This window comes from Heterodontus francisci, chromosome 9, assembly GCF_036365525.1.
Source record: "Heterodontus francisci isolate sHetFra1 chromosome 9, sHetFra1.hap1, whole genome shotgun sequence".
Classification (NCBI taxonomy): domain Eukaryota; kingdom Metazoa; phylum Chordata; class Chondrichthyes; order Heterodontiformes; family Heterodontidae; genus Heterodontus; species Heterodontus francisci.
Window position 1 is genome coordinate 53,495,654 of NC_090379.1, and position 24,892 is coordinate 53,520,545.

At 43.8% G+C, this 24,892-nt stretch overlaps 1 protein-coding gene across 5 annotated transcripts in view; it reads right to left on the minus strand.

Annotated features, from left to right (window-relative positions):
- The window catches only part of nin (ninein (GSK3B interacting protein)), a 185,352-nt gene that overhangs the window by 61,083 nt on the left and 99,377 nt on the right, over positions 1–24,892 (minus strand). For all 5 annotated transcript variants that reach the window (XM_068039093.1, XM_068039096.1, XM_068039094.1 and 2 more), the window contains 5 exons: positions 11,208–11,348; positions 9,866–10,033; positions 4,153–4,289; positions 2,199–2,339; positions 721–895 (listed from right to left, as the gene is read on the minus strand). In XM_068039093.1, the coding sequence (XP_067895194.1) occupies positions 721–895; positions 2,199–2,339; positions 4,153–4,289; positions 9,866–10,033; positions 11,208–11,348 (762 nt within the window). The remainder of the gene's footprint in view (positions 1–720; positions 896–2,198; positions 2,340–4,152; positions 4,290–9,865; positions 10,034–11,207; positions 11,349–24,892) is intronic.

Sequence of the window (24,892 nt, forward strand, 5' to 3'; positions counted from 1 at the left end):
TCGTACTTTGAAAAACTATGTAGCAACAAGGTGGCAAAAGTGATGTTATTCTTTTGAACAGTTAACTATCTTTGAGTTGTGTGCACGATAATGCAGAAGTGCTTTCCATTCATACTGATGTTCTGGCATGTGAGGTGCTTTAAAATGTTTGCATATACTATCGTTATCAGTGTATCACTGGCCTTGGCAGTATGATTTTTCCACTCCCAGTGACAAATTAGCTGCTTTTCCACAGCAAGGAATCATGACCTGCTCTTCCTTTCTGAACCAGAGTTCTAACAGAATCTAGATTGGGTTCCTTCACAATCACACAGGACCCAGTGTACACAGGAGGGTGAGGAACAGCATTTGGACAAAGTGTGTAGAATTCTAGATTTATTGCCAACACCCCTACACATTGCATTATTTGCTGTACTTCAAATAATTGTAGGAAAACCACACCAGGTTAATAGTGTTCACATATGTTTCATAAGCATTAAAGATGTGCAGTAAGGAATCTATCGTGTGCAAATGAAGAAAGAATGACCCAAGTGTTCAACGTTTCTCAGTATTTCATCACAATTTCAGTTCAAACAGTAACGTTCAGCTATTTGTTTCAGCTAAAAGGCAGTTCTTTGGCATATTGCCTGAAACTCTGAAATATGAATCTAACCATCCTAAACCGTTTCTTTCTTGGTGATCAGCCATGTAAGAATTATAAACAAAAAAGGGGATTTTCACCTTCAATGACAGTGCAAGTCGGTCCCTGAGGTATCCATCCTCCACTTTCATTTTCTCGATCTCTTTCTCAAGTTCTGTTCTTTGCTTATTAGCTTGATGGAAAATCTGGTCTTTTTCTTTGGTTAGGTCTGTCTTCAAAGCAGCAAAACGGTTCCTGTATTCTTGCTCCAGCTTGCTGAACACAAAGAACACAACAGTATGAACAATGGCACACTGCTTATGTGCTGTATTAGCTTTAGTATAAATGCTTTAGAACAGCAGAACATTTTCAGATAACTTGCAAATAGGTCAGAGTACTTGGCTCAGAGAACTAATGGTCAGTTAACAAAAGAAAATGTGGGATTTTAATATTTACCATTAGGTTTTACTGTATACTTGAAAATTTATCAGAAAATCAAGTTTCTTTTCATTCTGAACTTATTAACTGACTAGCCAGGAAGGTCTGCAGAGAAGCAAAAGTGGCACATTATTAATACAGACTTACTCCATATTTATGCTTTACACCTCCCCACTATACCAGCTGCCACTACATTATCCGCTCCAACGATCTGTGCAGTGGATTTCTCCCCGTTCCCATTATTGCCACTCTTAAGAATTTTTTCAACAAGTGTCTGTTAAGTGCTGCCCAACCATATTTTTCTTGCTCCCGCAGATACATAAAAAATACAGGGAGCATGCTGTAGCAGTATAATACATCATCTGGTGACTCAACTGATAAATCCCAATGTGAACCAATGAGAGCAGGTATTATAAATTTTTGAATCTTTACAGAACAGCCTTGTCATTCAAAGGTCTAACATTAGTTTCTCAGAATGATCTTGGCCTCTAAAACCCAGAAATGGGGCTATTTTTTGTAATCTGCCCCTGCAGAAATGGATATTTTAAGGATTAACAGTGGTTATCTTGGATTAATTTTATTGGATTTAACAGTCTTCTATTGTGCTAAAAGAAGTTTTCAAACTGAATCATCTTAAAAACAAACTAGACTTTACAGACTATCATAACTGATAATTTACAATAGTTAATCCATAATTATTTGGAGTAGTTGTAATTACTCCAGATCCTGTGGTTCAGATAACACCATAAACCTGTTGCATTGTAAGCTGAATGATATGCTATATTAGAAAGACAGGTGTGTTCTATATATCATGTAGTGCTCAACATAGTATCCTACTGCTGTGTTTAAGCTGGCCTATCCCTTCAAAACTACAGTCTAATTGCTAACTAAGATGGAAGAACAGGACGCCTGAATCTACGCTTCTGCTAATACTTAGGCCAGGCTCAAAGAGGGGAATGACAGTAACCTGGAGTGACTCTCCCTGTGGTCTCCCCTCTCCCCTTGCAAGGAAGTGTCCAGCTACCCTTATAACATAATTTTGACTGATTCATAACAAATGTAAAGAATTATTGCCAAATCCTGAAGGGAAAAAAATCAAGACACTGGAGCATGGGCCAGAGTCACAAAAGATGTCAAGTACCGGAGATTGCATTCATTGAGATGTTCTATAGCAGCATGACGATCATCCACTTCAGAGGCCATCAGGTTTTTCAACTTTTCTGCTTTTTCTAAGTCCATTCGAAGTTTTTCTTTTTCTCTTAAAACCTGATCAACTCTCTCCCTAAAAGAAGAAGTGGTTGTTTTTCATGACAGTCAGTTTATCACAATGAACTCAACTCAAACTACAGAATTTTGATTAAAGAATCATTTCACAGAAATGAGTAACCTTTTCAAGGATTTAATAGGGTCTCCTGTACGTAGTTTATTTCACTTACTTTAATTAAAGGGGAAGTAGATTTTACTGAGTGTGCTGTGATCCCTCATTGTTACAAAGGGTTATAATTATACATTTGTTGCACTTTGTTAGTGTGTTGCAATGCTTGCTTATAAGGAGTCTGAAAGCAGAGATTGTATGTAGAACTTCCTCTTATGTAGCATTACGGAGTCCTGTTCCAATGATTTCGCAAATGGGCAGTGCTGCCCTTACCCACTGTTCCCATTCATGATGCCACTGGAGAGTAACATTGTGTTGTTATCCAAGGACATTTCTAGACAACTCACTTTCTAACTTTGAGAATGATCTCTTAACTTTGAAGATTACCAGGTAATTCAGTTTGGTGTCCTCAAGCACAAACAGGGCTGAATTTTGTTGAGGCAGCAGGGACCCAGGGTGGTATACTGCTGGTGGCAGCTAATTAAGAGGCCGCCACTGGGACAGCCCTCAAGAGCTGCCGACCCAATCAGAGGGCCAGCAGCTCAGCAGTGCCACTGCTAGCGGTAGCCATTGCTGAGGCTGCAACACTAGGGAGAGTGCGCCTCAAGGATGGGGCATCCTTCAAGAAAGGTAAGTGGGGTTGGGGAAACTGGGGTCAGGCAGACAGGCAGGTCCTGGTGATCTTGGTGCAGGGTGTGGGTGGGGGTGGTGTTCGCTGAGCGTCATTGCCGTGAAGGCAGCTATTGCTGATGGGGAGCCACTGCGTAGTCAATGGAGTATTGATAAAAGGAGACCCTCTTCTACTCCCCACCCCTGGAACCTGCTGGAAGGCTGCCAGGTTTCACCCAGCGGTCTCCCCAAGTGGAGGCAGGAAGTAGCATTTAATTGGCCACTTAAGTGCCTCAATTGGCTTCCCAGCGGGCGTCCAAACTGCCAACTTTCCAACCGCTGGTAAAATTGCATGGTGGCAGGAAGATGTCGGGCACACCCCCACCCATCCCTGATGCCTTCCCATGCCATTTTGCCTGCCTTCCTGCCTCCTAGCTCACCAAAGGGCCCGGAAAATTCCAACCACAGTCCCAGCTGGGTTTGCTGTATGGTATCAGGTACCTTACCTGATCTTTGCCCCCTTACGGGATGATGTTGAAGATTATTGTGGCATTCATACTGTTATGCTGGCTGAGACTGGCCAACTCACCACATGTTAGGGTCAAATTTGAGACCATCAGGGTCTTTATGGCTCATTGCCACCATGCCCAGAACACTTCCTGACCGAGCCACAAGTAATTCCATAATGCCATTTTTATTATTATTCTAAGGCATTATGAATACTTTAAAAAATAAATTGATATCCCTAATTACTGCAACACAAAATATTTAAGTTGGCTGGCTTCTTTTTCTGCATTTCCATACTACTGCATAAATACTAATTTGTAAACTGCATTACCACTGGATACAAATCTCTTCCTTACACAAAAATTTCACTGAATAGAAAATTAAAACAAAGAAATTAATAAGACAATATTAAGTTCACCTATATTGAGTTTGAGAAGCTATTGAGTTTGAGAATCTGCCTCAGGTAAGAGCACAATGACACCGATATGATCAGTGTCCAGCAAGCAGCATACAAACTAAGAAATGTGCAGACATACGTGAAAAAAATCTGAAAGAATTCTTTAGTTCTCTTGTTTTAACCAATAAAAGGAAACAATTGACTTACTTTAAATGTCTAATCTCATTTTTGAAGCTGGCCAGAACAGCTTGGTGGATTCCATTCTTTGTTATCAGGAGCTCGTTCTCCAAAGCCAGGGTAAGTTCTGTCAGATTGACCTTACCATACAGAGCAAAATCCAAGGTCTGAAAACAATAATAATTTATGTTGGCCGATATGTAGAATTATTTAAGCATAACCACTATTAATAAGAGATACATCACACTCAGGTGCTAGGAATCCTGCGGCGAGTAACTCACCTCCTGACTCCCCAAAGCCTGTCCACCTTCTACAAGGCACAAGTTAGGAGTGTGATAGAATACTCTGCACTTGCCTGGATGGGTGCAGCTCCAACAACACTCAAGAAGCTCAACACCATCCAGGACAAAGCAGCCCGCTTGATTGGCACCCCATCTACAAACATTCACTCCCTCCACCACCGATGCACAGTGGCAGCAGTGTGTACCATCTACAAGATGCACTGCAGCAACGCACCAAGGCTCCTTAGACAGCACCTTCCAAACCTGCGACCGCGACTACCTAGAAGGACAAGAGCAGCAGTTGCATGGGAACACCACAACCTGCAAGTTCCTCTCCAAGCCACAAACCATCCTGACTTGGAATTATAATGCCATTCCTTCAGTGTCGCTGGATCAAAATCCTGAAACTCCCTTCCTAACAGCACAGTGGGTGTACCTACCCCACATGGACTGCAGTGGTTCAAGGCGGCGGCTCACCACCACCTTCTCCAGGGCAATTAAGGATCGGCAATAAATGCTGGCCTAGCCAGCTATGCCCACATCCCACAGAATCACAGAATTGTAAAAGCGCAGAAGGAGGCCGCTCAGCCCATCGTGTCCGTACTGGCTCTCTGAAAGAGCAATTCCTTCAGTCCCATTCCCCTGCCTTCGCCACATAACCCTGCACATTCTTCCTTTTCATATAACTGCCTAACTCCCTTTTGAATGCTTCAATTGCATTGCCTCCACCACTTTCTCAGGCAGTGCATTCAAGACCATAACCACTCGCTGCGTGAAAAGATTCTTCCTCATGTCACTTTTGCTTCTCTTAGCAAATACTTTAACTCTGTGCCCTCTCTTTCTTGATCCTTTCACGAGCGGGAACGGTTTCTCTCTATCTACTCTGTCCAGACCCCTCATGATTTTGAATACCTCTATCAAATCACCTCTCAGCCTTCTCTTCTCCAAGGAAAACAGTCCCAACTTCTCCAATCTAATTCATAACTGAAATTCCTCATCCCTGGAACCATTCTTGGGAATCTCTTCTGTACTATCTCTAATGCCCTTACGTCTTTCCTCAAGTGCGGTGTCCACAATTGGACGCAATACTCCAGCTGAGGCCGAACTAGTTCTTATACAAGTTCAACATAACTTCCTTGTACTCTATGCTTCTATTAATAAAGCCCAGGATACTGAATGCTTTATTAACTGCTCTCTCAACCTGTCCTGACACCTTAATGACTTACGCACATATACACCTATGTCCCTCTGCTCCTGCACCTCTTTACAATTGTGCCCTTTATTCTATATTGTCTCTCCATGTTCTTCCTACCAAAATGAATCACTTCACATTTCTCTGCGTTGAACTTCATCTGCCATCTGTCTGCCCATTCCACCAACCTTTTGAAGTTCTACACTATCCTCCTCAGCGTTCACAATGCTTCCAAGTTTCGTATCATCTGCAAACTTTGAAATTGTGCCCTGTACACCAAGGTCTAGGTCATTAATATACATCAGGAAAAGCAAGGGTCCCAACACTGATCCCTGGGGAATTCCACTACAAACCTTCCTCCAGCCCGAAAAACATCCATTAACCACTACTCTTTGTTTTTTGTCACTCAGCCAGTTTTGTATCCATGTTGCTACTGTCCCTGTTATTCCATGAGCTACAAGTTTGCTCACAAGTCTGTTGTGCGGCACTGTATCAAATGCCTTTTGAAAGTCCATGTACACCACATCAACAGCATTACCCTCATCTTTTCTTTCTTCTTTTGGGCCTCCTTATCTCGAGAGACAATGGATACGCGCCTGGAGGTGGTCAGTGGTTTGTGAAGCAGCACCTGGAGTGGCTATAAAGGCCAATTCTGGAGTGACAGGCTCTTCCACAGGTGCTGCAGAGAAATTTGTTTGTTGGGGCTGTTGCACAGTTGGCTCTTCCCTTGCGCCTCTGTCTTTTTTCCTGCCAACTACTAAGTCTCTTCGACTCGCCACAATTTAGCCCTGTCTTTATGGCTGCCCGCCAGCTCTGGCGAATGCTGGCAACTGACTCCCACGACTTGTGATCAATGTCACACGATTTCCTGTCGCGTTTGCAGACGTCTTTATAACAGAGACATGGACGGCCGGTGGGTCTGATACCAGTGGCGAGCTCGCTGTACAATGTGTCTTTGGGGATCCTGCCATCTTCCATGCGGCTCACATGGCCAAGCCATCTCAAGCGCCGCTGACTCAGTAGTGTGTATAAGCTGGGGATGTTGGCCGCTTCAAGGACTTCTGTGTTGGAGATATAGTCCTGCCACCTGATGCCAAGTATTCTCCGAAGGCAGCGAAGATGGAATGAATTGAGACGTCGCTCTTGGCTGGCATACGTTGTCCAGGCCTCGCTGCCGTAGAGCAAGGTACTGAGGACACAGGCCTGATACACTCGGACTTTTGTGTTCCGTGTCAGTGCGCCATTTTCCCACACTCTCTTGGCCAGTCTGAACATAGCAGTGGAAGCCTTACCCATGCGCTTGTTGATTTCTGCATCTAGAGACAGGTTACTGGTGATAGTTGAGCCTAGGTAGGTGAACTCTTGAACCACTTCCAGAGCGTGGTCGCCAATATTGATGGATGGAGCATTTCTGACATCCTGCCCCATGATGTTCGTTTTCTTGAGGCTGATGGTTAGGCCAAATTCATTGCAGGCAGACGCAAACCTGTCGATGAGACTCTGCAGGCATTCTTCAGTGTGAGATGTTAAAGCAGCATCGTCAGCAAAGAGGAGTTCTCTGATGAGGACTTTCCGTACTTTGGACTTCGCTCTTAGACGGGCAAGGTTGAACAACCTGCCCCCTGATCTTGTGTGGAGGAAAATTCCTTCTTCAGAGGATTTGAACGCATGTGAAAGCAGCAGGGAGAAGAAAATCCCAAATAGTGTGGGTGCGAGAACACAGCCCTGTTTCACACCACTCAGGATAGGAAAGGGCTCTGATGAGGAGCCACCATGTTGAATTGTGCCTTTCATATTGTCATGGAATGAGGTGATGATACTTAGTAGCTTTGGTGGACATCCGATCTTTTCTAGTAGTCTGAAGAGACCACGGCTGCTGACGAGGTCAAAGGCTTTGGTGAGATCAATGAAAGCAATGTAGAGGGGCATCTGTTGTTCACGGCATTTCTCCTGTATCTGACGAAGGGAGAACAGCATGTCAATAGTCGATCTCTCTGCACGAAAGCCACACTGTGCCTCAGGGTAGACGCGCTCGGCCAGCTTCTGGAGCCTGTTCAGAGCGACTCGAGCAAAGACTTTCCCCACTATGCTGAGCAGGGAGATTCCACGGTAGTTGTTGCAGTCACCGCGGTCACCTTTGTTTTTATAGAGGGTGATGATGTTGGCATCGCGCATGTCCTGGGGTACTGCTCCCTCGTCCCAGCACAGGCATAGCAGTTCATGTAGCGCTGAGAGTATAGCAGGCTTGGCACTCTTGATTATTTCAGGGGTAATGCTGTCCTTCCCAGGGGCTTTTCCGCTGGCTAGGGAATCAATGGCATCACTGAGTTCCGATTTGGTTGGCTGTATGTCCAGCTCATCCATGACTGGTAGAGGCTGGGCTGCATTGAGGGCAGTCTCAGTGACAGCATTCTCCCTGGAGTACAGTTCTAGGTAGTGCTCAACCCAGCGGTCCATCTGTTTGCGTTGGTCAGTGATTATGTGCCCCGATTTAGATTTGAGGGGGGTGATCTTCTTGATGGTTGGCCCAAGAGCTCTCTTCATGCCATCATACATTCCTCTGATGTTTCCGGTGTCTGAGGCCAGCTGAATATGACTGCATAGGTGTTGCCAGTAGTCGTTTGCGCAACGCCTAGCTGTTCTTTGTGCAGTACTTCTGGCTGCTTTAAGTGCTGCGGATGTTAAATCGCTGGGGGCTTTCTTGTAGTTCAAAAGTGCAATGCGCTTAGCGGCTATGACAGGTTCCAGCTCTTCATTATGAGATTGAAACCAGTCTGCATTTCTCTTCGCACTTTTGCCGTAGGTGGTCAAAGCTGACTCATAGATGGCGTCTCTGATGTGGGCCCACTTGGTCTCAGCATCCCCTGTGGGAGTGTTTTGAAGGGCTGTTACAAGTGAATTTAGAAATTTTTGTAACAGCTGTGGGTGAGAAATTCTGCTCGTGTTGATGCGCGGGTGGCCCTTCTGCTTGGAATGATGCAACTTCTTTGGTCTGAGTCTAACCTTGCTGCACACCAGGGAGTGGTCGGTGTCGCAGTCCGCACTGTGGAAGCTGCGTGTGATTTGAACACTGTTTAAGGCGGCTCGCCTTGTGACAATGAGGTCTAGCTGGTGCCAACGACGTGATCTTGGGTGCCTCCATGAAACCTGGTGACAGGGTTTAGTGTGAAAGAACGAGTTGGTGATGCAGAGGTTATGATAGGTACACAACTCAAGCAGTCTCTGCCCGTTCTCATTCATCCTTCCAACGCCATAGCGCCCAAGGCAGGAGGGCCATGAGTCATGGTCGGCCCCAACCCTGGCATTAAAGTCCCCCAGCAGGAATAGGTGTTCGGTGTTGGGGATGCTGCTAATGATGTTATGGAGTTGTTCATAGAACTGGTCTTTAGCTTCAGGTGCGGAACAGAGTGTTGGAGCATAGATGCTGAGTAGGTGTACTCACTGAGTAGGTTACCCTCATCATCCTCTCTGTTACCTCCTCAAAAAACTCCAGCAAGTTAGTTAAACATGATTTTCCCTGAAGAAATCCATGTTGGCTTTCCTTAATTAACTCGCATTTGTCCATGTGACTATTGATTTTGTCCCAAATTATTTATTCTAGAAGTTAAACTGACTGGCCTGTAATTGCTGGGCTTCCCTTTACGTGTTTTTTTGAAAAAGGGTGTAATGTTTGCAATTCTCCAATCCTCTGGCACCACCCCTGAGTCTAAGGAAGACTGAAGAATGATGGCCAGTGCCTCTGCGATTTCCACCCTCACTTCCCTCAGTATCCTTGGACGCATCTCATCAGGCTTAATCAGTGCTTAATCCACTTTAAGTTCAGACAGCCTATCTAACACTTCCTCTTCATCAATTTTAAACCCCTATAGTGTCTGACTTACCTCCTCTTTCAACATTGCCTAGGTTGCATCTTCTTCCTTGGTAAAGACAGATGCAAAGTATTCATTTACTACCTCAGCTATGCCCTCTGCCTCCATGTGTAAATCCCTGTTCTGGTCTCTAATCAGCCCCACTCCTCCTTTTACCACCTTTTTACTATTTATATGCCTATAGAAAACTTCGGGATTTCCTTAAATGCCAGCTGCCAGTCTCTTCTCATGCTCTCTCTTTGCTTCTCTTATTTGCTTTTTCACTTCCCCTCTGGACCTTCTGGGAATTAATAAAAAAACTCACATTTGAGATCTTTGTACACAGTGATCAAAATAAAACATAAGCAAGTGAGTCCATTTAAGTACATTTTTCACACAAAGACTTTAATCTATTGTCATACCTTTAGAATTTCAAGGCCATTTTCAATTCCTTCATCTTGCCAGCTATCCAAGATCTGATCTGCTAAGGCGTAACCTGACCCATCATCCAAACATGAAAACAGACGAAGACCAATAGTACTTGTCATGGCGGATGAGGTAGCAGTGCGCCGTCTACTTTCATCAAATGGCTAACAATTGAATAGAGGGAGAAAATATGATGACATTGCTTTCTTATTTGAACTTGTGAATTTAGTGACAAAGCATGTCTCCCTGGCTTTCTTTGTACCAAAGTTAATTCTTCCTCACTAAATCCTGGATTTGGATATATTGAACCACATCGATTCACTGGCATCCCTTTTGTTAAGCTTCAGCCCTGTCCCGTATTCCAAAGAAAGTTAGGGGCTTCAGCATTCCAAAGTGTGCTGGAAACCACCTCCCCCATCATTGATCTGAACCTCCATAATGGAGCAGACATCTCACCAACAGCCCCTCTCACCATGGAAAGCACCGTAGAAACAAGCGGGAAAGTGAAGGTGTAGATTCCCAACCACCCCGTAAGACCAATTATCAGATCTGGTGGTGGGTGCAAATGATGTAGCTCATCCCACCAACTGGTAAGAATTTTCATGTCTGAATGAAGCGAATGTTTAGCTCCACAGTTCTTCCCTCCCCCTCCCACTGACAGAAATTTCAGAATGGGGGAAGAAAAACCCCATCCCCATCTTCACACTGTGTAGGTGAGGGAGAAAAAAAGATTCAGCCCATCAAATCGTCTCATTCATACACTGAGTGGTTAATGCTGGCTCGCTAGTTCACCCACCAACCCCACAGAGATTATTATTAGGGCATGGGAGAGGGAAAGTTTAGCTCACTTGATCCCCTCCCCTCATGAGAAGAAAATTAACCACATACTTCCCCAATGGAAATTGTCAATGCTTCTCCATGCTTAGATAGTTTCCTTGCCTTTGCTCCCCATCTTCCTTCTCCCATCCTCCTCTTTCCCTTCCCCCAACTTCCTCCTTCTTTACTCCACTTCTCTGTTTAATCCCTAGGCTCACTACAATTCTAGATATTTGAGCAGGTACAGGCACAGTCACACACTGAGCTACAAGATGCAGGGGCTTGCCTTCAGGAATGGTTGGAGATGCTGAACCTGGGAAGAATTAGTCTAGTGAAAACTCAAAAACATTGACATGATGAGGAAGTGAGAAATGATTTGTTGATTTCAGTGAAAGGAGACCTTCTTCTGGTATTTAAGTTAAACTAATGTTTTAAAAAAATGTATCAACTGTAAAGTCACGACAACACAATGCATTTAATGAAACCACTGCAATACCATTCAATTGTTTGAGGCTCAATTACCTGCTGGGAATGATGCCTCTTTAGTTGTCTGTAAGGAGTAGAAGCAGATGAAGGTGCGGATTTTTTAAAGATGCCGTAAAGGAAATCTTCAAGACGCATTAATCCATCTTGATCTAGTTTTTGAAATATGTCATCCAGAATCTATAATATACAGGCAAGTGTTCAGAACTCAATGCAACAAAATGCCAACATTAGTACTGCAGTGCTAACAAACTTTCGTAAGTAAATGAAAACTATACAGCCTTCAAAGCATATATCCAACGTCTATTTTCTAAATCATTATGCTAAGTTACAAATACAGAATATCTAGGAGTCCTGTTTTCAGATATTATATGATCTAGTTTTATCATTTAACCCAATAAAATACATGCAGATCATCAAAATGGACAGGAGTCGGAATGATTACAGTACTTTATATTCTTTGCATTTCTCACCAGTTACGGCTAACTTTGCTGATTTGATTATTCTCCTGCTCTTATGATGGGCACACTAATCTTTGGGTCCCTTGCATTAGGTTTTGGGAGTAGATATTCTTAATGATGGGTAGAGCAGGGACAGGAATGGATGTTGCGGGTTCCGGGATTTAGATGTTTCACTAAGAACAGAGAAGATGGTAAAAGAGGGGGGGGTGTGGCATTGTTAATCAAGGAAAGTATTACAGCGGCAGAAAGGACGTTTGAGGACTCGTCTACTGAGGTAGTTTGGGCCGAGGTTAGAAACAGGAGAGGAGAGGTCACCCTGTTGGGAGTTTTCTATAGACCTCCAAATAGTTCCAGAGATGTAGAGGAAAGGATAGCAAAGATGATTCTTGACAGGAGCGAGAGTAACAGGGTAATGGTTATGGGGGACTTTAACTTTCCAAATATTGACTGGAAATACTATAGTTTGAGTACTTTAGATGGGTCTGTTTTTGTCCAGTGTGTGCAGGAGGGTTTTCTGACACAGTATGTAGACAGGCCAACCAGGGGCGATGCCACATTGGATTTGGTACTGGGCAATGAACCCGGCCAGGTGTTAGATTTAGAGGTTGGTGAGCACTTTGGTGATAGTGATCACAATTCAGTTAGGTTTACCTTAGCGATGGGCAGGGACAGGCATATACAGCAGGGCAAGAATTATAGCTGGGGGAAAGGAAATTATGATGCGATTAGGCAAGATTTAGGATGCGTAGGATGGGGAAAGAAACTGCAGGGCATGGGCACAATCGAAATGTGGAGCTTATTCAAGGAGCAGCTACTGCGTGTCCTTGATAAGTATGTACCTGTCAGGCAGGGAGGAAGTTGTCGAGCGAGGGAGCCGTGGTTTACTAAAGAAGTTGAAGAGCTTGTCAAGAGGAAGAAGAAGGCTTATGTTAGGATGAGATGTCAAGGCTCAGTTAGGGCGCTTGAGAGTTACAAGCTAGCCAGGAAGGATCTAAAGGGAGAGATAAGAAGAGCAAGGAGAGGACACGAGAAGTCATTGGCGGATAGGATCAAAGAAAACCCTGAGGCTTTCTATAGGTATATCAGGAATAAAAGAATGACCAGAGATAGGTTAGGGCCAATCAAGGATAGTAGTGGGAAGTTGTGTGTGGAATCGGAGGAGATAGGGGAAGTGCTAAATGAATATTTTTCGTCAGTATTTACAGTGGAGAAAGAAAATGTTGTCGAGGAGAATACTGAGATACAGACTACTAGGCTGGATGGGATTGAGGTTCACAAGGAGGAGGTGTTAGCAATTTTGGAAAGTGTGAAAATAGATAAGTCCCCTGGGCCAGATGGGATTTATCCTAGGATTCTCTGGGAAGCCAGGGAGGAGATTGCAGAGCCTTTGTCCTTGATTTTTATGTCGTCATTGTCGACAGGAATAGTGCCGGAAGACTGGAGGATAGCAAATGTTGTCCCCTTGTTCAAGAAGGGGAGTAGAGACAGCCCTGGTAATTATAGACCTGTGAGCCTTACTTCGGTTGTGGGTAAAATGTTGGAAAAGGTTATGAGATAGGATTTATAATCATCTTGAAAAGAATAAGTTCATTAGAGATAGTCAGCACGGTTTTGTGAAGGGTAGGTCGTGCCTCACAAACCTTATTGAGTTTTTTGACAAGGTGACCAAACAGGTGGATGAGGGTAAAGCCGTGGATGTGGTCTATATGGATTTCAGTAAGGCGTTTGATAAAGTTCCCCACGGTAGGCTATTGCAGAAAATACAGAAGTATGGGATTGAAGGTGAATTAGTGCTTTGGATCAGAAATTGGCTAGCTGAAAGAAGACAGAGGGTGGTGGTTGATGGTAAATGTTCATCCTGGAGTATAGTTTCTAGTGGTGTACCGCAAGGATCTGTTTTGGGGCCACTGCTGTTTGTCATTTTTATAAATGACCTGGATGAGGGTGTAGAAGGGTGGGTTAGTAAATTTGCGGATGACACGAAGGTCGGTGGAGTTGTGGATAGTGCCGAAGGATGTTGTAGGTTACAGAGGGACATAGATAGGCTGCAGAGCTGGGCTGAGAGATGGCAAATGGAGTTTAATGCTGAAAAGTGTGAGGTGATTCACTTCGGAAGGAGTAACAGGATTGCAGAATACTGGGCTAATGGGAAGATTCTTGGTAGTGTAGATGAGCAGAGAGATCTTGGTGTCCAGGTACATAAATCCCTGAAAGTTGCCACCCAGGTTAATAGAGCTGTTAAGAAGGCATATGGTGTGTTAGCTTTTATTAGTAGGGGGATCGAGTTTAGGAGCCACGAGGTCATGCTGCAACTGTACAGAACTCTGGTGCGGCCGCACCTGGAGTATTGCGTGCAGTTCTGGTCACCGCATTATAGGAAGGATGTGGAAGCTTTGGAAAAGGTGCAGAGGAGATTTACTAGGATGTTGCCTGGTATGGAGGGAAGGTCTTACGAGGAAAGGCTGAGGGACTTGAGGTTGTTTTCGTTAGAGAGAAGGAGGAGAAGAGGTGACTTAATAGAGACATATAAGATAATCAGAGGGTTGGACAGGGTGGATAGTGAGAGCCTTTTTCCTCGGATGGTGATGGCAAACACGAGGGGACATAGCTTTAAGTTGAGGGGTGATAGATATAGGACAGATGTCAGAGGTAGTTTCTTTACACAGAGAGTAGTAGGGGCGTGGAACGCCCTGCCTGCAACAGTAGTGGACTCACCAACTTTAAGGGCATTTAAGTGGTCATTGGATAGACATATGGATGAAAATGGAATAGTGTAGGTCAGATGGTTTCACAGGTCGGCGCAACATCAAGGGCTGAAGGGCCTGTACTGCGCTGTAATGATCTATGTTCTATGATGGCACAATGGTGAAGCATGTTTGGACTTCAGGGTATTATGTTGCAGTAGTAAGATGTTCATCCCCAGTAACTCCCCAAAACACTGAGTTGCTATGTTCCATCAGCAGAGGCACAGAGTACAGTATAAGCAAAACCCCAAAAGTGGGGTAAAGAAAAAGATCATCCTGGAAAGCTCCACCAGCAGCTGGCTCAAGAACAGTATTGGCAGATCCGAATATTAATCTCTGCTTGGGAAATAAATTGTGGGCTGAAGAATCTTAATGGAGAGGAATTTTTTTTCTTTTAAAAGGAAATAGATTATTAAAACAGGAAGTAAGAAGCCTGTGGAAATTATGACCTAAGCTGTGATTTAAACAATATTCTAACTTAATTATCTTAAAGACAAAATGTGCTGTTTTATTATTTTTGTTGTGTTTATATGTGCTAATGCAACATTGATTGTATTTTCTATAAAGTGAATAATTTTACTTCCATTTGCACAAAAGCATCATGAAAATGAAACTATGCACCATGTTCATTATGAAGATATATGCTGGGATCAAACAATCTCATGCAATAGTAAATATAGGGCCAATCCCATAGATTATATTTTTTCAAAGTAAAATAATGTGAGAAGTGGAATCTATGTTGGAATCTAATCCATAGAAAGGACAAGGAGACGTTTAAGAAACAAAATAATCACACAATGTTACAATATACGCCTGCTCCAAAATAATCATGCAATGATATCCAGAGGAGGCAGCAAGCTGAAGTGTGAACACTTGTTAGAATCAGCTCTGTGCAGCATTTTTCTGATTAGCTTCCATATTAACCACAAGGGGGAGCCAACATTTCTACATTGAAAAGAACATTACAAATGCAAACGTTTAAAATTAAATCAACACTTGGTTGAGTGTCCATGGAGGCTCTGTCGACAGTATTCTTTGTTTAATTATCCCTGTTTGCATATCTAATAGGTGAACCAATTTAAACCACAAGTTGTTAAGAAACCTTTGGGGCGGCACAGTGGCGCAGTGGTTAGCACCGCAGCCTCACAGCTCCAGGGACCAGGGTTCAATTCCGGGTACTGCCTGTGTGGAGTTTGCAAGTTCTCCCTGTGTCTGCGTGGGTTTTCTCCGGGTGCTCCGGTTTCCTCCCACAAGCCAAAAGACTTGCAGGTTGATAGGTAAATTGGCCATTATAAATTGCCCCTAGTATAGGTAGGGAAATATAGGGACAGGTGGGGATGTTTGGTAGGAATATGGGATTAGTGTAGGATTAGTATAAATGGGTGGTTGATGTTCGGCACAGACTCGGTGGGCCGAAGGGCCTGTTTCAGTGCTGTATATCTAATCTAATCATTCAAAAGAAATTCACCCAATATAGTTGGTTTTGGAATCAAAAGACAGTGTTAAGAAGTCTCAACAATAATTTGCTTTCAATACTTTTTGGAAATGTAGCTATTTAATATGCTGATTTGTTACGCTGATTCCAAAACAAGTTGATTTTGAGGAGGTACACTTTCTCAAGGTTCTAATGGAATATAGGATAATATTTTTCAACCATTAATTCTCTTTTATGTACCCTCTGAATGGAAACAAATGTGCAGTAGTGCGCTATCATATTGTCTATTTTGCTCCATTTTACAATTTCAAGTATTCTAATTTCACTGTGATCTCCACAAACTAACCTCATCCCCTAACTTTGGAACTTGTTTCTTTTTCAATTGCATGACCAGAGGATTGCCTTATTTGCAGTAATCTAGGTACTGAGTTAAAAGTAGTCTCATGCTACAATGAACACTCTCTTGGATGAGCAGTTACTACACATCCTGGCACCTCACGCTCTTTCGTTTCCACCACATTGAGTTGGAATTTCTTCATACCTAAACAGTTAATGGGGTAGAAATTGGTATGTGTTGCAATCATTTTTTGGTTGTAAAAACAGGTGCAAAGCATACCAATCTGCGCAGGCACTACTCCCACTATTAAATTCATGCAGCACTTTTTTTAGTCGCCCGGACAGATGCTTATAGGTGCTAGGCTCTTTAAATATGTAAATTACTAGCCTAATGCCTATCGAGAAATTAGTTGGTGATGGCTCATGATGTGTCATTATTGTTGAGATTGCGTTGAGTACCTATGGATAATCCTGGACAAACAGATGCTGTTCAATGATACTGGACTTCAAAAATACACCACAAGCACAATTTGACTATATGCAAGATAAGTTTTAGAGTTCCCAGGTTTCTAGACAATCACATGGATAAACCATTCAAGAAATTATACTGTATATGGCAATACAGCCGTCAGTGATTCAAAACAGTAGCCACTATCTGGACTTTATTCTAAACTGACAAAAGCAAATCAACATATTTGCAACAGTGTGAATTAAGGCCCAGATAGTCAACAATGCACTGCATTACCCAACAGCCAGAAAATCACTTGCATGGGCTGAAAAGCAAACTTCGGCTGCTTCTGAATTTTACAATATCCTCCAACTTGACCATCATCTTTCTGATCCAGAAACTGATCCTGTACACCTCTTGCATCCTTGTTCCCATGAAAGTACCTCCACCAGTGCATCCTCTGATCCTCCACCTCAATTAGCTTCTGAATTTCACTTGCAAACCTATCTCTGAACTCGGACAGCAATTCATTGATGCTCCATGCTGACCCCAACCAACCCTACCAACATCATCGTTATCCCACCATGGCACTTTAATTCAAGACTCCTTCCTATTATCTCCTATCTATTTCCTATTTACTCTCAGGTTTTTAACGTGTCCTAATTTTTATGTAACCAGGCCTATGTAACTTGAACTTTCCCCGAGTCCGTTCATGTGTGCATTTTGGCTGCTGCTCCATACCCGAGCCCATCAATTTCCACTTTTTTGCTTTTTTTTTTACTTCTTTTTCCTTACTTCTCCTGGACTCTCTTCTATCATCATGCCTTCTTTCAATTCTCCACTCTCAGGTATTCTGCCCTCCCAGTTCCCTATCCCAACCCTTCAGTATTCCTCGACATTCCTGTTCTCTTGTCGCTGTCCCAGGTTTGACTCGCTGTTGGAGACAAGCCTACAGTTTCCCTCTGTGCCTTTCTTGGCATTCCTGTGAAGGGCTCATTACGACCAGCAACCCCATCCTACTCTCTTGCCGAACTTCCCAACCAGCATGTCCGCTGTGGGCTATTCTTGCCAATCTCCTTCCTGTCCAACTCACCCCTCCCTCTGCTGACCCTGTGGATTTTGCCAGCAGATCAGGTCTCATCACCCCACTACACATTTCCCTCCAGAGTGTCCGTTTATGAATGAACTTATTGTAGATGATTACATTGACAATGTGGCTTTAACGGAAACCTGGCATGAGGGGATGATGATACCTTTGCCTTTAATGAAACCTCCCCGCCTGGCTATGCCTTCCACCACTTGTCCCGTCAAGACCGTTATGGTAGTGGTGTGGTGCTTATCACCAAACCACATCCTGGCCTGACCCCCTACTCCTCTGGCATTTTCTCCTCCTTTGAGCATCTCACCTTGTTCCATCCCTCTCACTAAAAATCTTCATTCTCTATCGGCCTCCCAAATACGATAAAAATGTTCTCACTGATATATCTTCACTGCTTTCCTCCTTCAGCCTCTGCACCAAACCTCTCATCCTGCTCCCTTGATTCTATTCCCACTAAACTGCTGATGACCCAACTTCCCTTGCTGGTCCCTATGTTAGCTGATATTGTTAACGGTTCTCTCTCTTCAGCTGTTGTCCCTCTCTCCTTTAAATCTGCTTCCATTGCCCCTCCTCAAAAAACCAACCCTTGACCCCACTGTCCTTGCAAACTACTGTCCAAGCTCCAACCTCCCTTTCCTCTTCAAAATCCTCAAACGTGTTTTTGACTCTCAAATCCATGCCCATCTTACTCCGAACTCCATATGTGAATCCTTCCAATCAGGTGCCCTCCCCTGCCATTGTACCAAAACAGCTCTAATGAAAGTCACAAATGACATCCTAATAAACTGTGACAAAGGTAAACTTTCTCTCCTCATCCTCCTCGACCTGTTGGCAGCCTTTGACATGGTTGACCACACCATCCTCCTCCAACACCTCTCTGCTGTCATCCAGCTGGGTGGGTCAGCACTTGGTCTGGTTCCATTCTTATCTATCTAATAGTAGCCAGAGTATCATTTACAATGGCTTCTCTTCCTGCACCTGCACTATTACATCTGGTGTCCCCAAGGATCTATCCTTGGCCCCCTCCTATTTCTCATCTACATGCTGCCCCTCAGCAACATCATCCAAAAGCAGTGTTAGTTTTCACATGTATGCTGATGACCCCCAGCTGTTACTCACCACCACCTCCCTCAACTCCTCCACTGTTGCTAATTTATCAGACTGCTTATCTGACATCCAGTGTTGGATGAGCAGAAATTGCCTCCAATTAAATATTGGGAGGACTGAAGTAATTGTCTTCAGTCCCCACTCTAAACTCTGTTCCCTAGCTACTGACTCCATCTCTCTCCCTGGCAATTGTCTGAGACTAAACCAGACTGTTTGCAACTTTGGTGTCATTTTTAGCCCCAAGAAGAGCTTCCAACCACATATCCGTGCTATCACCAAGACTGCCTATTTCCACGTCCATAACATCACCCGACTTCGCTTCTGCCTCTGCTCATCTGCTGCTGAAATCCTCATTTATGCCTTTTTACCCCTAGATTTGACTATTCTAACACTCTCCTGGCTGGTCTCCCACATTCTACCCTCCAGAAACTTGAGGACAACAAAAATTCTGTCTGCAACACCCCTGTGCTTGCTGACCTACATTAGCTCCTGATCAAGCAATGTCGTGATTTTAAATTTACCATTCTTGATTTCAAATCTCTCCATGGCTTCGCTCCTCTCTATCTCTGTAACCTCCTTCCGCTCCACAACCCAATGAGATATCTGCATTCATCTAATTCTGGCCTCTTGAGCATCCCCAATTTTAATCGCTCCACCATTGGTGCCGTGCCTTCAGTTGTCTAAGCCCTATGCCCTGGAATTCCCTCCCTACACCTCTCCGCCTCTCTACCTCACTTTTCTCCTTTAAGACACAAAACCTACCTCTTTGACCAAGCTTTTGACCTAATCCGACCCAATGGGTTGGATTTTATGCTCTCCCCCATGGCAAATTTGTAGGTGGACAGAGCTTTAAATCGGGCCTCCGTCCCAATTAGTGTTTGGTGGGAAGGCCCATGGTGGCCTTCCAACCCCATCACCGATTGAGGTCCTTAAGTGGCCAATTAATTCCCAGTTAAGGGTCTCATCCTGTAGCTGCCAGTATTAGCCCAGTGGCAGGTGGGCCTGTCGCCACACGGGGAGCATGACAAGCAAACCCATGCGGATGCCCTTCGTTCAAAGGCACAGTGCCTGATCGAGGGACTCAGCATTGGGAAGGGAGGGGGCCCACTGCGAGTCAATCCCCTGCCCTTGCTGCCAACCCCCATAACCCCGCGTCCCCATCGATCCCCGCCTCTGAACCTCTGCTCGATGACCCTAGGGCTTGGGTGGGTGCATTACCGGCAGCAGCCTCCATCTTCATGGTGACGATGCTCAGTAAAAGAGCTGCCGGTCTCTGGTTGGCTGGCAGCTCTCAGTGGGTGGCACTTCTGTTGCCAGGATCCTTAATCCTGGGGAAGGCCTGCTGCTGCCTACTTAAGTGCCTGATTGGCATGTGATGCGGCGGTCCTTCCCGCAAAGTGGCAACATGAGGCTCTTGTTGGCTCTTCAGCCAGTGGCCGAGACCCCCATCGCCTAATTAAAATACTGCACAATATCTCCTTATGTGGCTCTGTGTCATTTTTTGTTTGTAATGCTCCTGCTATGTGCCTTGGGATGTTTTATTACATTAAAGGTGCTATATAAACTTAAGTTGTTGTTGCTTGCCCAAAGGGATGGAATAGAACCAGATTTTTCAGCACTTCATCTTCCTTAAAAAAAGAGCCCATCACTGAATACTAAATTTAACTTAATTGCAGTTGGCCTTGTGAGGTTGCTCTGAAACGTTTTCGGGTCAGGTCCCACCACATCATTGCCACTATCTTTCAACTTGCTATTAGCAAATCTGACAGACAGCGGTCATGCACAATATGCATGTCTCCATCACATACCCAGGTATATTCAATCCTTTGTGTTTATTACTGTCAAAGCAGAAAAATCTATCTTGCACAGATAAAGTGACATATATAGAATACCCTCAAACATTCTTATTCATAAGATAAAATACAGATGAGGAAGGCTATTTGGCCCATCTTGGCTTATATATCCAGAAAGAATCTTCCGCCTGCCCATCATGGCATCTAATTGTTTCTTAAGTGACTCCAGAGTTGCTGCGTTCACTGCTCTGCTTGGAAGTCCATTCCTATGCATTGATCACACCTGTTGTAAAGATCTTTCTGATATTAGTCTTCAATTTATCTTTTATTAGGATGAACCTATGAACCCGTCTTTTGCCCTCAGTTTTTCTGGATTTACCTTTTCCACATCACTTTCTAACCTATGTAGTTCTATTGAGGTTACCTCTCATTCAATCTTTTTCATGCTCTGGCATCTCCAATCTTTCCAGTCCCTTGGAGCTAGGGATCAGCCTTCTAGATCTTCAAACTGTCTTCATGAACTTGAATGTTTTCCTTGGGTCATTATAATAAGAATTGAAAGTAGTATTCAAGGTACGTTCTAACCAGAGTACTGTACACTGTATTCTATTGTCTCTGCTATATAGTTCCACATTCTATTTGCTTTGATAATTTGTTAGACCGCATTTGTCAGACATTTTGTGTGCCAAGTCTACTAAGACCTCTAGATCTCTTTCAACTTCCATCCTAGTTATTTCCTTATGTGGTATTTTACACTTGTCTATTTTAAGTTTCACCTTTCATTGTTCTATCCATTTAATACTTGGGTTCAATTCATTCTAGTTCCCAAGCTGTTTCCTCAGAATCAGCTGTCTCCCCGAGTTTAGTGGCATCAAAAGATTTTACCAATTTGCATTCAGTTTTTGAATGAGTTGTTAACGTAAATTAGAAATTGTAGGAGTGCTAATGCTAATCCCTGCAGCATCTCACTGAATAGTTTTCACCAGTCCAACATCAATCGTCTATAAAAAGAACCTGCTACTTTTCACCCTCACCTGATTTTTAACTTTTTTGGAAGATTGATCCCTAATGCCCATCCTTTGAGCTTAACTAGTAGCCTTTAGTATGGAAGTTTGCCAAATGTATTTGTAGAAGTTTAGGAGCACCAAGTTGTAGGGCTTTACACAGTGCACTTTAGATGTCATTTCCACAAGGGAGATTGTTCAGGCTGCCATAAGAATTACTCCCAGTGCCACGTGCTAGCAAGAGTAGAAGTACGAAGATAGGATCAATGCATGGTTTGAGGCATTGTGCAGGAGGGAGGGTTTCAGATTCTTGGGGCACTGGGACCAGTTCTGGGGCAGGAGGCACCTATTCAAAAGGGGCAGGTTGCACCTCAACAGGACTGGGACCAATGTGCTCACAGGGAGGTTCACTAGTGTGGTTGGGGAGGGTTTAAACTAAATTGGCAGGGGGATGGGCGCCAGCATAGGGAAGTAGAAAAGAGGAATAAGAGGTATAAAGGAATGAGAGTGTTAGATAGTACCAGAGAAGGAAGTAGTACCATACAGATAGAAGCAGTCCAAGACGGCCTATAAGGAATACAAAGACAGATTTACAATACATGTACGTAAACGCACAAAATGTGGTGAATAAGGTTGGTGAGCTATAAGCACAAATAGCCATGTGGGAATATGATGTTGTGTCAATAATGGAAATGTGACTTAAAAATGATGAGGACTGGGCACTTAATATTCAAGGATACAAAGTTTTCGGAAAAGATAGAGAAGGAAAAAGGGAGGTGGGGTGGAAGCATTGATTAGGGAAGACATTGTAGTGTTGGAAAGTGAGGATGACCTTGAGGGGGTGACAGAATCCATTTGGTTACAGTTGAAAAGAAAAAGGGTATGATCACACTATGGAGGGGTTATTCTGTAGGCCTCCAAATAGTGAGAGATAGAGGAGCAAATCTGCAGGGAAATCACGGAGATGTGCAAGAACTATTGAGCGGTGATATTAGGGACTTTAGTTACCCAAATATCGACTGGGATAATGTTAGAGTAAAGGGAACGGAGTGGGGAGGAATTTCTGAAATACATATATGTCAAAAAAGCAGTGGTCCCAGCACTGACCCCAGGGGAACACCACTGTCTACCATCCTCCAGTCTGAAAAACAACCATTTACTATGACACAGGACATAGAAAGACTAGCAGAGGTGGGCAGACAAGTGGCAGATGGAATTTAATACAGAAATGTGAGATGATGCATTGTGGTAGAAGGGATAGGGAGAGCCAATATAGTCTACATGGCACATTTCTAAAGAGTGTACAGGGACAGAGGGACTTCTGGGTTCATGTGCATAGATCTTTGAAGGTGAGGACATATTGAGAAAGTAGTTAGCAAAGCATATGGGATCTAGGGCTCCATAAGTAGAGATATTGAGTACAAAAGCAGTGAAGCTTTGATGAACCCATATAAAGCTCTGGTTAGGCCACAACTAGAGTAGGATGCGAGGGTCCTTGTGAGGGTGCATAGGTGATTTAGCAGAATAGTTCCAGGTATGAGGGATTTTAGCTACAAGCTTAGGTTAGAGAAGCTGGTGTTGTTATCCTTGGAGCAAAGGAAATTGAGAGGAGGTTTTTTTATTCTTTCACAGGATGTGGGCGTCGCTGGCTAGGCCAGCATTTAATGCCCATCCATAATTACCCTTGAAAAGGTGGTGGTGAGCTGCCTTCTTGAACCACTGCAGTCCATGTGATGTACGTACACCACAGAGCTGTTAGAGAGTTCCAGGATTTTGACCCAGCGACAGTAAAGGAGCGGCGATAAATTTCCAAGTCAGGATGGTGTGCGGCTTGGAGGGGAACTTGCAGGTGGTGGCGTTGCCATGCATCTGCTGCCCTGGTCCTTCTAGGTGGTAGAGGTCACAGTTTTGGAAGGTGCTGTCGAATGAGCCTTGGTGAGTTGCTGCAGTGCATCTTGTAGATGGTACACACTGCTGCCACAGTGTGTCAGTGATGGAGGGAGTGAATGTTGAAGGTGGTGGATGGGGTGCCAATCAAGTGGGCTGCTTTGTCCTGGATGGTGTCAGGTTTCTTGAGGCTGTTGCAGCTGCACTCATCCAGACAAGGGGAGTGTATTCCATCACACTCCTGACAAGATTATGACAGGTTTAGATAAGGTAGACAAAGAAAAGCTGCTCCCATTAGCTGATAGTACAAGCACTAGGGAACACAGATATATGATTTTGGGCAAGAGAAGAAGGGGTATGTGAGGAAGAACTTTAACGTGCTGAGGGACGCACTAAAGCTTGGGGCAGCCGCAGCAAAGGCTCAATGGGGAAAGACCACTGTGTAAGGTCCCCCCACCAAGCTGAACTGAGGGGCTGGATCCATGGGAAACCCCTCGAACTGTATCGGAAAAATTTTGTGTGCTGTAAATGTAAAAATGTATATGGCATGACAATGAAATGGAAGGGTTGTGAGGCAACTCATGATTGTATAGAAGGAAACTGATCACCTTTGCACTGTTTGTATTTTTTGACTTGATGCTGTTTTAAACTGTTTGGGAATGTAATTTTTACAGATTTTTATGAATAAAGTATGTTTTGGAAATAAAAAAGAAATGTGAGGAAGAACATTTTTACACAGCAAAGGGTAATAACCTGGAACTCGCTGCCTAGAGTGGTGGAAGTGGAGGTGATGAATGATTTCAAAAGGAAATTGGATGGGCACTTGAAGGAAATAAACTTGCAGGGTTACAGGGATCAAGCGGGGGAATGGGACTGGATTGCTGTACAGAGAGTTGGCATGGACCCGATGGGTCAAATGGCCTCCTTCTGTGCCATAATGACTCTATACGTTACCATACAGGTAATCCTTGGATTTAGTTGTCATAATTCTAAGCATATAAGGGTGGCAGATCACCCAACATCTATATTGCTAAAACTCATTTAAACTGTGCAATCTATTTGACTTTTTTTTTGTGCTTTCAGGAGATGTGGGTATTGCTGGCAAGGCCAGCATTTGTTGCCCATCTCTAATTGCCCTTGATAACTGAATGGCTTGCTAGGTCATTTCAGAGGGCAGTTAAGAATCAACCACATTGCTGTGGATCTGCAGTCACAAGTAGGCCCGACCAGGAAGGGATGGCAGATTTCCTTCCCTAAAGAACATTAATGAACCAGATGGATTTTTACAACAATTGATGATAGTTTCATGGCACCATTACTGTGACTAGCTTGCAATTTCAGATTTTTGTCTAATTACTTGAATTTTTTATTAATTAATTGAATTTAAATTCCACCAGCTGCTGTGGTGGG